Source organism: Bos javanicus, chromosome 7 (genome assembly GCF_032452875.1).
Source record: "Bos javanicus breed banteng chromosome 7, ARS-OSU_banteng_1.0, whole genome shotgun sequence".
Lineage (NCBI taxonomy): Eukaryota > Metazoa > Chordata > Mammalia > Artiodactyla > Bovidae > Bos > Bos javanicus.
This window is the reverse complement of record NC_083874.1, coordinates 59,584,304-59,598,306: the sequence shown is the minus strand read 5'-3', so window position 1 is coordinate 59,598,306 and position 14,003 is coordinate 59,584,304. Positions and strand designations below refer to the sequence as shown.

General features: G+C 38.6%; 1 protein-coding gene across 6 annotated transcripts in view; it reads left to right on the top strand.

Annotated features, from left to right (window-relative positions):
• The window catches only part of HTR4 (5-hydroxytryptamine receptor 4), a 218,431-nt gene that overhangs the window by 27,209 nt on the left and 177,219 nt on the right, over positions 1-14,003 (top strand). For all 6 annotated transcript variants that reach the window (XM_061423961.1, XM_061423964.1, XM_061423962.1 and 3 more), the window contains one exon: positions 11,623-11,695. In XM_061423961.1, coding sequence (XP_061279945.1) covers positions 11,670-11,695 — 26 coding nt within the window. In that variant the 5' untranslated portion in view covers positions 11,623-11,669. The remainder of the gene's footprint in view (positions 1-11,622; positions 11,696-14,003) is intronic.

Genomic DNA, 14,003 nt, shown 5'->3' with positions numbered 1-14,003 from the left:
ATATTTCTGTCTTTGTGCCAGTACCATACTGTCTTGATAACTGTGGCTTTGTAGTAGAGCCTGAAGTCAGGTAAGTTGATTCCTCCAGTTCCATTCTTCTTTCTCAAGATCGCTTTAAAAGCCATTTTTTATGCTAATTGTATATATCAGCATGGTAGTCCCTTAAGTGTAACTGAATCGGCATCTGTATGGATTTTCAGCTATGGAAATGAGACAGCTTTTTATTTAGACCAAATCTTTCTAGATGACTTAGCACAAATAGCATTTTGACATCAAGTCCTAGAAAGAAACACTTGCAATGAAAGTCCAGCTTCTAGAATACAGACCTTTTTTTCATGGTTTATACACATTTGCACTTGTGAACTACCATCACTTACATGTCTCAGTCAGTTCAGTCATTCAGTCGTGTCTGACTCTTTGTGACCCTATGGACTGCAGCATACCAGGCTTCCCTGTCCATCACCAACTCCTGGAGCCTACTCAAACTCATGTCTATTGTGTCAGTGATGCCATCCAACTGTTTCATCTTCTGTCATCCTCTTCTCCTCCTGCCTTCAATCTTTCCCAGCATTAGGGTCTTTTCCAATGAGTCAGTTCTTTGCATCAGATGGCCAAAGTATTGGAGTTTCAGCTTCAGCATCAGTCCTTCCAATGAATATTCAGGACTGATTTCCTTTAGGATGGACTGGTTGGATCTCCTTGCTGTCCAAGGGACTCTCAAGAGTCTTCTCCAACACCACAGTTCAAAAGCATCAATTTTTTGGCTCTCAGCTTTCTTTATAGTCCAACTCTCACATCCATACATGACTACTGGGAAAACCATAGCTTTGACAAGACAGACATTTGTTGGTAAAGTAATGTCCCTGATTTTTAATATACTGTCTAGGTTAGTCATAACTTTTCTTCCAATGAGCAAACATCTAGATAAACAAGTAATGTGAATTTTTACTAAACTAATTTATAGAAAAATTCTTTTAGAGAGTATGATCAGCTGATTGAAGTAAATTTCTGAGCCAGCATCCTATAGATTCCAAACATTTTCCAGAAAACAAAGTCTTAGTAAATAGTCAAGGTGAGGACTTTTTTCTTCCATTTAGTGAGAATTTACACAGTTGCAATCTTTGAGATTATCCCTGAGTCTCTTTCACAGTGAAGGTAACTAGGAAATCATGATCATCATGGGATGCAGAAGACTTTGGGGAAAATGCTTGTTTGTTTGATCCTGGTGAGATTGACTGTTTTGGTATATGTGGCTGGTAGTGGGTTAGGGTAATGAGGTAATGAGGCTAACAACAAGCATTTGACAGCTAACTCTTAGCAAATATCTGGCTTTAGTTAATTGTACATTTCTGTGCTCTTCTTTTAGTCCTACATGTTCAGAAATGACTGGGATAATGCTCAGGAGATGGAATCTGTTTGAGACAGTATAGGTGAATTGAGCATGCATTTGTTTTAATTGGAAAATTATTCAAAACACTTGGTCTCTTGCTGGGGATTCAAGCAGAACATAGACTATCACAGTGCTACAGTTTTAGCACTGCGAGAAACATCAGGATCATATCCTTCATTTCAGTTCAGTTCAGTCGCTCAGTCGTGTCAGACTCTTTGTGACCCCATGAATCACAGCACGCCAGGCCTCCCTGTCCATCACCATCTCCCGGAGTTCACTCAAACTCATGTCCATCGAGTCAGTGATGCCATCCAGCCATCTTATCCTCTGTCGTCCCCTTCTCCTCCTGCCCCCGATCCCTCCCCGCATCAGAGTCTTTTCCAATGAGTCAGCTCTTTGCATGAAGTGGCCAAAGTACTGGAGTTTCAGCTTCAGCATCATTCCTTCCAAAGAACACCCAGGGCTGATTTCCTTTAGAATGGACTGGTTGGATCTCCTTGCAGTCCAAGGGACTCTCCAGAGTCTTCTCCAACACCACAGTTCAAAAGCATAAATTCTTCAGCACTCAGCTTTCTTCACAGTCCAACTCTCGCATCCATACTTGACCACTGGAAAAACCATAGCCTTGACTAAATGGACCTTTGTTGGCAAAGTAATGTCTCTGCTTTTGAATATGCTATCTACGTTGGTTATAACTTTTATTCCAAGGAGTGTCTTTTAATTTCACGATTTTGGAGCCCAAAAAGATAAAGTCTGACACTGTTTCCACTGTTTCCCCATCTATTTCCCATGAAGTGGTGGGACAAGATGCCATGATCTTCGTTTTCTGAATGTTGAGTTTTAAGCCAAATTTTTCACTGTCCTCTTTTACCTTCATCAAGAGGCTTTTTAGTTCCTCTTCACTTTCTGCCATAAGGGTGGTGTCATCTGCATATCTGAGGTTATTGATCTTTCTCCTGGCAATCTTGATTCCAGGTTGTGCTTCTTCCAGCCCAGCATTTCTCACGATGTACTCTGCATATAAGTTAAATAAGCAAGGTGACAATATACAGCCTTGACGTACTCCTTTTCCTATTTGGAACCAGTCTGTTCCATGAATAAATCCTTCATTTAGATATCCTTAATTACCCATATGCTGCCTAAATGCCTCCAATGGCAAGCAACTCACCTTTTCAAAATTTCCTTTAACTTCTGAGAAGTTCTAATTACTTGAAATTTCTTCCTTTGCTCACCCTGTCCAGTACTCTCTGGCCCAGTTGATTCTATGATTGGGAAAATTGAGACCCAGACTGATGAACAAACTTGCTTAAGAATAGGAACAGTGAGTTAGTAGTGGATCAGGCTGAGTGATTCCTGGTCTAGTGTTCTTTCCATTGTGCCAAGCTCCCCCTCTCAATTTGGCAAATAAGATAAATAATGTTTTACTTATTCCTGACACTTGTCCAAAACAAAGGTATTGGAATATGCCCTTTGATGTAGAAATTTAGTCCATGGAAGCATACTCTATAAAGAAATGTGGTCAATCCTTGCACAGTTATGCATGAATATATGCTCATGCAGCCAAAACCAAAGGAAAAAAACTAAAGTGCAACAAAGCAAGCTGAGTTATGACATTGCTCCAAGTTGGCAGATGTTGGCACTGCACCAGACTACATCGATATTTCACTCCAATAGGTGAGGACTATTTACAGGTGAGCCCTGTTCTCACACTTCTCATAATAGAGATGCAACTACACACCTTGTGTTAACCATTAACAACTGTTCCACAGTAATCTTTCAGAGTATTCTCAGTAAATGAGCACAGGTAAAGATGAGATGTGCTTACCTTCAGGGTTTGCCCTTTAGTTATATAAAATTTGTAAGTCAGAAAACTAAGAGTTGGAATCAGCATTTGCTGGCAAGAAGAATATCACCTCTTTCTTCTCCTTCTCCTCCCCTTTTAAGGAAAGATAAGTCTCAATGTATACAACAAAGAAAAGAAGCTTCAAGGAATCTGATGGAGTTGCATGTTTCTGTATCTTTACTTTTATGACAAAGTGTTTTGAATAATTAGTGGCTTGAGCTTTTCCTACTGCTGAGATAATACTGAGACCTTCATTTATACCTCACATGGTAGAAAGGTTTATTTGACTCCCTCTTTCTCTTGTTTCCCAGGACTTGCTGTGCTTTTTTCCCCTGGTTATGAAAATCTAAGACTCTTTTTCTGAAGGAGATGAGGATACAGTATGACTGTCATTAAAACACAAATATACACAGGCATGTGTGCCACAGACATACATGGTCTAATTGAATTTAAATTAGAAATTTTAGAAGTGACATAGCTTATATCTGAGCATGCGAGATAGTCAGTTGACTGTGCTTTTAATTAACTAGGTAGTATTTTGTTAAGGTGTCAGAAACATGCAAGATATGCAAAGTATGCAAGATAAAAGCATGATTCCTTACACACACCTGTCACTCTGAGCATTCTTCCCAGCAGCTGGTGTCCCTATCATCACAGCTCTGATTAGATATTCCTGGTACACACGACAAAAAATAGTGGACTGTAATCAATGAATCAATTTAGGATAGGTACTGATCACCATTTTCTCTTTTGTTATTCATCCTTTATCTCTAACAAAATGCATGTTCATACTGGTTTGTTAAATGGCAGTCATTTAAAATTTGCTCATTGAGTTTCCATGAGCAAAATATAATAATGTACATTGCTATGAATATATAGTTTTCCCCATGTTGTAACATTTTCCAAATGCAGTTTCAGTGACTCAAATTTAGCTAGCTTTTAACTGTTTTTTTTTTTAGTTCCAGCTTTTCTTCCTTCTAATCTATATACAAATACAATATTGATTTTCCTGTATATCTCTAAGAAATTTTTTTGTTTCAAATAACGGTTGGAACCGAACTCAAATTGGCTTACACATGAAGAAAGAGAATTTGTTGGCTCAGTATAATTGGGAAGTTCAAGTACAAAACTGTCATAAGACACTGCTAGACCTTAAGTCTCAAATTGTTTCATCAGGATATGGCAATCTCTGTGTTACAACTCTGCTTTCCATTGGTATTAACTTCATTCTCAGACAAATTCTTCACACATAGTGGCATCGATGGCCACCAGCAGCTTTAAATTGAAAGTTTAGCAACACCAGGAGAAAGACAGACAGACTCTAGCAAATATCTCAGGGCTGGCTTTACAGTCTAGCCAGTGAACTAATGAATCCTTGGGGCCAGAGAATGAACTGTTCTGATTGGCCAGTCCTGGTCATGTGCTCATCACTGGGCTTGAGGCAGGGGAGGGGTTCCACAAAGGAAAATCAAGGCATTATTCTCAGAGAAAGAGGAAATAAATGGTTAGCAGAAAATTAAAGCAAAATGTTCCCTTTCATGAGGAGTTTCCCTTTTTAACAGCGGGGGCAAGAGTGATAGGATGAAAAGAACTATGCAAGATAAAGCTTGAGGATATTTGGCAAAACTAATACAATTTGTAAAGTTTAAAAATAAAATAAATTAAAAAAAAAGATAAAGCTTGAGTTTCAGAATTCCCAGTCCTGAATTCAATTCCTAGTTTGGTTAAGTATTAGCTATGTGACTTTGGCAAGTCAGTTGACCTCTTTGATTTTTAGTCTCTCCATCTAACAATAAATTCTCAGAGGTGGGAGGAGAAAGAAAAGGACAGTATTTGGCACTTGTTAATACTAAAGAGTGAATAAATAAGATGAACTGATTTTTAATATTTTTAAAAATTATATTTATTCTGGAGTGGTTCATATACTACCTCCCTAAGGGAAAGTCACAAACTCTCAAACCTCACTTTCCTCATTTGCAAAACAAATTAACTACTTAGTTGACTCAAGAAATATCTATGAAGGGGATACAGTATGTTAGGCATTTTTATAGGCACTGATGTTATAATAGTGATCAAGATATAACTATGCCCTCTTGAAACTTACATTCTGGTAAGAGAGATAGATCACTAATAAAGAAGCAAAGGAGTATATATAATGTATGTACTAAGAAGGAAAAAATAGAGTGGATTACAGAAATTTTCAGAAAATGAGGCCTGAAATTTTACTTAAGTCATCAGGAAAGTGGCATTTGGGCTGTGTCCCTAAGGAAGTAATGGAGTGATCTACATAGTAGCATTCCAGGGAGAGGAAACAAGTGAAAAGGCCCTGAGGTGAGAGCCTACACTGATGGTCAATGAAAAAAGCAAAACCAGCGAGTACAAAGGCAGGGAGTGGATGGGGCATTGGAGAGGAGCTGGGGTCAGATTATGATATGGTTGTTGTTGTTCAGTCACTCAGTCATGTCCAACTCTTTGTGACTCTATAGACTGCAGCACACTAGGCTTCCCTGTCCTTCACCATCTCCTGGAACATGTTCAAACTCATGTCCATTGAGTCAGTGTTGCCATTCAACTATCTCATCCTCTGTTGTTCCCTTCTCCTCCTGCCTTCAATCTTTCCCAGCATCAGGGTCTTTGCTAATGACTCAACTCTTCACATCAGTTCACTAAAGTATTGGAACTTAAGCTTCAGCATCAGTCCTTCCAGTGAGTATTCAAGACTGATCTCCTCTAGGATTGCCTGGTTTGATCTCCTTGCAGTCTAAGGGACTCTCAAGAGTCTTCTCCAATACCACAGTTCAAAAGCATCAATTCTTTGGTGTTCAGCTTTCTTTATGGTCCAACTCTCACCTCCATATTTGACTACTGGAAAAGTCATACTTTTGACTATATGGACGTTGTTGGCAAAGTAATGTCTCTGCTTTTTAATATGTTGTCTAGGTTGGTCATAGCTTTTTTTACAAGGAGCAAGCGTCTTTGAATTTCATGGCTGCAGTCACCATCTGCAATGATTTGGGAGCCTCCCAAAATAAAGTCTCTCATTGTTTCCGTTGTTTCCCTGTTTATTTGCCATGAAGTGATGGAACTGGATGCCATGATCTTAGTTTTCTGAATGTTGAGTTTTAAGGCAGCTTTTTCACTCTCCTGTTTCACCTTCATCACAAGGCTCTTTAGTTCCTCTTTGCTTTCTGCCATAAGGATGGTATCATCTGCATATCTGAGGTTGTGGATATTTCTCCCAGCAGTCTTGATTCCAGCTTGTGCTTCATCCAGCCCAGCATTTTGCATGATGTACTCTGTGTATAAGTTAAATAAGCAGAGTGACAATATACAGCCTTGATGTACTCCTTTCCCAATTTGGAACCAGGCGTTACATGTCTGGTTCTAACTGTTGCTTCTTGACCAGCATACAGATTTTACAGGAGGCAGGTAAGGTATTCCCATCTCTAAGAATTTTCCACTGTTTGTTGTGATCCACATAGTCAAAGGCTTTAGCATAGTCAATGAAGCAGAAGTAGCTTTTTTTGTGGAATTCTCTTGCCTTTTCTATGATCTGACACATGTTGGCAATTTGATCTCTGATTTCTCTGCCTTTTCTAAATCCAGTTTGAACGTCTGGAAATTCTCGGTTCACATACTGTTGAAGCCTGGGCTTGGAGAATTTTGAGCATTACTTTGCTAGCGTGTGAAATGAGTGCAATTGTGCAGTAGTTTGAACATTCTTTGGCATTGCTCTTCTTTGGGATTGGAATGAAAACTGATCTTTTCCAGTCTTGTGGCCAATGCTGAGTTTTCCAAATTTGCTGGCCTATTGAATGCAGCACTTTCACAGCATCATCTTTTAGGATTTGAAATAGCTCAGCTGGAATTCTATCACCTCCACTAGCTTTGTTCGTAGTGATGCTTCCTAAGGCCCACGTGACTTCACACTCCTAGATGTCTGGCTCTAGGTGAGTGATCGATCACACCATCATGTTTATCTAGGTCATTAAGATCTTTTTTGTGTAGTTCTTCTGTGTATTCTTGTCACATTTTCTTAATATCTTTTGCTTCTATTAGGGCCATACCATTTCTGTCCTTTATTGTGCCCATCTTTGCATGAAATGTTCCTTTAATATCTCTAATTTTCTTGAAGAGATCTCTAGTCTTTCTATTCTATTGTTTTCCTCTATTTCTTTGCATTGTTCACTTAGGAAGGCTTTCTTATCTTTCCTTGCTATTCTTTGGAACTCTGAATTCAGATGGGTATAACAATCCTTTTCTCCTTTGGCCTTTACTTCTCTTCTTTCTTTTAATTTTTAGAAATTTATTCATTTTTTAATTGAAGGATAATTGTTTTACAGAATTCTGTTGTTTTCTGTCTTTTCTCAGCTATTTGTAAGGCCACCTCAGACAGCCATTTTACCTTTTTGCATTTCTTTTTCTTGGAGATAGTTTTGATCACTGCCTCCTGTCCATTATCATGAGCCTCCATCCGTAGTTCTTCAGCCATTCTGTCTATCAGATCTAATCCCTTGAATCTGTCATTTCCAATGTATAATCGTAAGGGATTTGATTTAGATCTTACCTTAATGGCCTCGTGGTTTTCCCTACTTTATTCAATTTAAGTCTGAATTTTTCAATACAGAGTTCATGATCTGAGCCACAGTCGGCTCCTGGTCTTGTTTTTCATGAACGTATAGTGCTTCTCCATCTTCAACTGCAAAAAATATAATCAATCTGATTTCAGTATTGACCACCTGGTGATGTCCATGTGTAGGAGTCGTCTCTTGTGTTGTTGGATGAAGATGTTTTCTATGACCAGTGCGTTCTCTTGGCAAAACTCTGTTAGCCTTTGCCCTGCTTCATTTTTATTCCAGGGTCAAACTTACTTTGGTTATCTCTTGACTTCCTACTTTTGCATTACAGTCCCCTATGATAAAAAAAGGGAGAAGGCAATGGCATCCCACTCCAGTACTCTTGCCTGGAAAATCCCATGGATGGAGGAGCCTGGTAGGCTGCAGTCCATGGGATCGCTAAGAGTCGGACATGACTGAGCGACTTCACTTTCACTTTTCACTTTGATGCATTGGAGAAGGAAATGGCAACCCACTCCAGTGTTCTTGCCTAGAGAATCCCAGGGATGGTGGAGCCTGGTGGGCTGCCGTCTATGGGATTGCAGAGAGTCAGACACGATTGAAGTGACTTAGCGGCAGCGGCGTGATAAAAAAGACATCTTTTTTTGATGTTAGTTCTAGAAGGTCTTGTAGGTCTTCATAGAGCCGTTCAACTTCAGTTTCTTCAGCATTAGTGGATTAGGACGTGGACTTGGATTACTGTGATATTGAATGATTTGCCTTGGAAACGGACAGAGATCATTCTGTCGCTTTTGAGATTGCACCCAAGTATTGCATTTCTTGGACTCTTTTGTTGACTATGAGGGCTTCTCCATTTCTTCTAAGGGATTCTTTCCCACAGTAGTAGATATAATGGTCATCTGAGTTAAATTTGCCCATTTCAGTCCATTTTAGTTCACAGATACCTAAAATGTCGATGTTTATTCTTACCATTTCCTGTTTGATCACTTCCAATTTACCTTGTTTTATGGAGCTAACATTTCAGGTTCCTATGCACTATTGTTCTTTACAGCATGAGACATTACTTTCACCACCAGACATCCACCACTGGGAGTTGTTTCTGCTTTGGCTCAGCCTCTTCATTCCTTCTGGAGCTATTTCTCCATTGTTCTCCAGTAGCATATTGGGCACCTACCGAGCTGGGGAGTTCATCTTTCAATGTCATATCTTTTTGCCTTTTCATACTGTTTACGGGGTTCTCAAGGCAAGAATGCTGAAGTGGTTTGCCATTCCCTTTTCCAGTGGACCACGTTTTACCAGAACTCGCCACCATGACCCGTCCATCTTGGGTGGCCCTATCTGTATGGCTCATGGTTTCACTGAGTTAGACAAGGTTGTGACCCATGTGATCAGTTTGAATTTTACCTATTAAGCAAAATCCAAAATGATAAGGGGTTTAAAATTTATTCTAAGTGTGTCAGGAAGCCACTAGTATTTTATATATGCAAGAAATGATCTGACTTCCATTTCAAAAATGCTACTGTGGGGAGAAGAGATGATGGTGGAGCCAGCAGGAGACCAGTTACGAAAGTTAGGGGAGTGGTTAGGACACCAGGTGCGAAAGGAGATGGTGGCTTGGACCAGGTGTGGTTTTGGAGGTAATGAAAGAAAAAGTCAGATTGAGGAATCATTTTCAAAGTAGAGGAGGGAGTTTGCTAATAGTTTGATTGTAGGGTGTGAAAAAAAAAAGTGTAACTGGATAAATGGTGGAGTCATTTACTGTGATAGAGGATGCTAGGGGAGGAGCAGGTTATTGTGCTGGAGTGGGAAATGAGTTTAGTTTGAAATGCTTTTTTAATCATCCAAGTTGAGATGTCAGGTAGGTGATACGAGTCTGGGAAGGGCCTAGGATGAAGCTGTAACTTTGAGAATCTTTAGCAAATAGACTGTATTTTAAGACATGGGGATGAATGGTAATCGGTTATTTTTTGCTCTTCAAAGACATAAGTTATTTATATTATCTGTGTTAGGACTAACTACTATAAATAGGTTACTGTATTATTATGATTAAAATAATATGAGTATTTTCAGTTTTTTAAGCTCTTTTTGAAGTGGGTGGTTTATCCCTGGTGGCTCAGACGATAAAAGCGTCTGCCTGCGATGTGGGAGACCTGGATTCAATCCCTGGGTCTCGAAGATCCCCTGGAGAAGGAAATGGCAATCCACTCCAGTATTGTTTCCTGGAGAACCCCATGGACGGAGGAGCCTGATGGGTTACAGTCCATGGGATAGCAAAGAGTTGGACACGACTGAGCAACTTCACTTTCTTTCTTTCTTTGAAGTGGGTAATCAACCCTTGATGATTGTCTGCCTAGAAAAAAATAGATATGCACACACATCATTTCACTTCAGGAATGATTCTAGATAGACTTGTACAAAGGATGGAATCCCACCACTTCAGTAGTTAGGGCTTTGTACTTAATGTATTTCAAATAAAAGATTATTCCAGATTCAGAATGTAAAAGAGATAGAGGTAGACAGAGGTGTTTTGCTTGAGGTCAGAGTAGAGGATTGAGCCCTGTAGGCTCAGCCTTCCTCACACCTGTCATAGACGCACAAATGTACATGGGTGCCCATGTTAATCTTACAGGTTTCAAAGAATAAAAACACACACAGAACACACACAGAAATCTATGTCCTTTCCAGCTCTGGTGGCCTGTCATATATGACAGGCTGCCAGGCATATATGTTTGGTTCATGCTGACCAAGGAATCCCAGGGCTCAGGCTGAGTTTCATGGTTCTGTTATGTACATAAACAGATTTACAGTTTCTTCCCTGTAAAATCTTACTAGAAAGCCAGGAGATGGAATTATAGAATATCAGAGCTAGAAGTAAACCCAGCGATCATCTCTTCCCATCCCTTCTGTTTATTGAGAAGTATTGAATAGATGATGTCATTAGAAGAAAAAGGGTCTTGCTTAGGGTAACCTCAAAAGAAACAGACTGACCTCTGCCCCTATGTTCTCTGACTCACCATGTTTTGGAATAAATGTGGTGAGAAATACAGAAATTTTTCTGCGAACCAAAACTACACAGCCAGGTCAGAGAACTGACTTGGTGGAGATCAGTGAGTGTCTGTCCATTAAAGAGAGTAAGGTCTTCTTAAGGTCTGTGCTAGAGGAACTATCAGTAGTTTGAAAGTTGACCTCCTCTCTTTGATTGTGAGTCCTTAGCCTGGGGTTCGTGGAAAAGCCTCAGGGAATTGTGGGCTCCCCAGAAAAGTTTGTATGTGTGTGCATGCACACCTATTTTTTTTTCCCAAGAAGACAGTGCTCAAGAGTTTACTATTATAGAGTCTTAAAGAGATATGATTATCCACCCTCAAAAAGGGTTTTAAAAATAGCAACCTGAAAAATTCTCATAGGAAGCAAGATGGCTGACCATCTTAGACAGTGTTCTGTTTTAAGTTTCCACCAGCTGGTGTCCTAATGCAGATCATATAAATAAGCTATGTTTCTGGGAAGAGCAAAAAGTAATAAGTAAATAGATTAAACATGGAGTAAAAAGAAATGCCTTTATGTTCTAATCTCTAGGAGATTAATCAAATGCAAAGAAACTCATTTGTGAGTTTCTTTGATGCAGCACTCATCTATGCCGTATCTCAGAATGCCAATAACTTTTTAATGTAATATTGTTTATTACTTTTCCAATACTGTGCAAAAGTCTTAGTTATTAGGAAGCAATGATTATTTGACATTTTTTCCCTTAATGACTTTTATTTTTCTACATTGCCTTCTTGTCTAATCCCTTTTTTATTATTTCCCCATTATAGTACCCAGTGGGCGCTGATATCCAACTCACCCATGCCTATTTCCTGTAATGGACGAACTTGATGCTAATGTGAGGTATGTTGCATTTTTATATATGTTGTGCTATAAATTGTGGTTATTTGAACTCTCAGACTTCTGAAAAATCTGTTTGGGTAGAGTTACAAAGTTAATAAATGTGTATTTTCTACAACATTTCATATATCAATATAATCGTGAATGTGGTACTGTTTATTAATTTTTTAATTTCATATATGCTTAAATGGTAAGTATAATATAGCTGTAAATGATTCCAGATGCCTGTGCTAAAAGTTAGTGTTACAAGAGATGCTGTTGCATGAAAATATTCATCTCTGTAACAGGAAGGAAGAAATCTATTTAAATGGGGGCAAAAATACCTTAAGAATATTTATGTGTGTTTCTAAACTTGAGATACATACTTAAATAGCTTTTTGTGACAAGTGCTAGTTTGCTAGTTCTTTTATCAACCAGGTCATTTTATTGTATGGCATAATGGTTGCATGGTATAGTTACATAAAGCTGAATTACTTTTGTTTTCTTTTCCTATAATTTCCCGCAACTCTTGGAGATCAAACAATAGGATGGCTTCTAGGGAAATTTTTTTCTTAAAGGCTTGCTGCGTTTTATTCAGTACAACCAAATAATGTGAAAAAATGTGTTCAATAAGATTTAAATGTTATGAATTGGCTTTTGAGGCTGAAGATATCATTGATATCAATAGCTGGAAGACATGCTCAAAAAATACAGTCTTGGTGCAAGCACAGGAGCAGTTTTTCTTTCATTTGAGATCTGTAGGAAAGCATATTTCAGGTATAGATCAGGGGCACCGTGCCTCTGTGTTTGATGTCGGAGAACCCTGTTACAAAATGAAGCTGTCAAACATCTTGACAGAAACTCTAATGTAATGTGACTGGAGTTGCAAAGATGTACTATCACTGTAACCCAGGGATTCCTTAAGGGTCAAATATGTCTCATGAATAATAAAAGGCCAAAGTGAGCAATGTCAATGGCTATAAGTTTATCAAGTTGTTTTAAGTTTCAGACACTGTATTAAAGTGGATCAGTTGGTTAAAATGTACTTCTTTTTGGGTAATTCAGATAGCATGATCTCCGACATTTCTAGATTTTCAACATTTATTTACAGTGGCCTTGAATTCTAATAGCAGGATACAATTCAATTAAATTAACATTAGCCTTTCTTTTGGGTGCTGTAGATGTGTTATGCAGGATACAAGATGGTATCAGTCCTCAGAATCTTGTCTCTGGACCATCTTCTTTGTCTGATTTCTAAACTGATCCCATCAATATATACTCACCCTTACCCACTCCCCCTTCCTACCCACAGTATTAGTAATATGCAAATGCAACAGACTTTCCACCCATTTCCTTCCCAGCCCACACTCTTGGTGTCCATGAAAGGACATTTATTTACCAAATTGTGATGTATGGATCACTAGTAATGCATGATGATTTTAGGTGGCACATGAACATCTGTTTTATTTTAAAGTAGGTATTTTAAGGTAATCTTATAGGGGCAAGTAATGGTGGCTCAGACAGTAAAGAATCTGCCATCCCTGAATTGGGAGGATCCCCTGGAGAAGAGAATGGCTACTCATTCCAGTATTCTCGCCTGGGAAAGTCTATGGACAGAGGAGCCTGGCAGGCTACAGTCCATGGGGTCACAAAGAGTCTGACATGACTGAGAGACTAACATTTAAACTTAATACTATTTTGCCACTGATAGTAGTGAAATAGAATTTTCTTCTAAAATACATTTAGTTAAAATTTAAAAGTAAGTTTTACTAAAAGAAAAGTTTTATACAACTGTATTAATTATATTTATCATGTTGTAGTTAAACTTATCCTGTAATTGGGGGTTAGCATCTTTTAACTGCCTTCATTCTTGTTGAGAGTAAATCCTAAGAACTTTCATGCCAAAGAAAAGTATTTTTTTCCTATTTCTTTAATTTTTTATCTATATGAGATGGTGAAAGTGAAAGTCACTCAGTTGTGTCCAGCTCTTTGTGACCCCATGGACTGTACAGTCCATAAAGTTCTCCAGGCCAGAATACTGGAATGGGTAGCTGTTCCCTTCTCCAGGGGATCTTCCCAACTCAGAGACTGAACTCAGGTCTCACACATTGCAGGTGGATTCTTAACCATCTGAGCCATAGGGAAGCCCATATGCGATGGTGGATGTTCACTAAACTTATTGTGGTATTCATTTCACAATATATGTAAGTCAGCTCAGTATGCTGTATACCTTAAACTTATACAGTGCTATAAGTCAATTATATCTCAATAAAGCTGAAAAAGAATATTATGTATGTTTAAACTATTCATTAAAAATAAATGTGAAAAATCC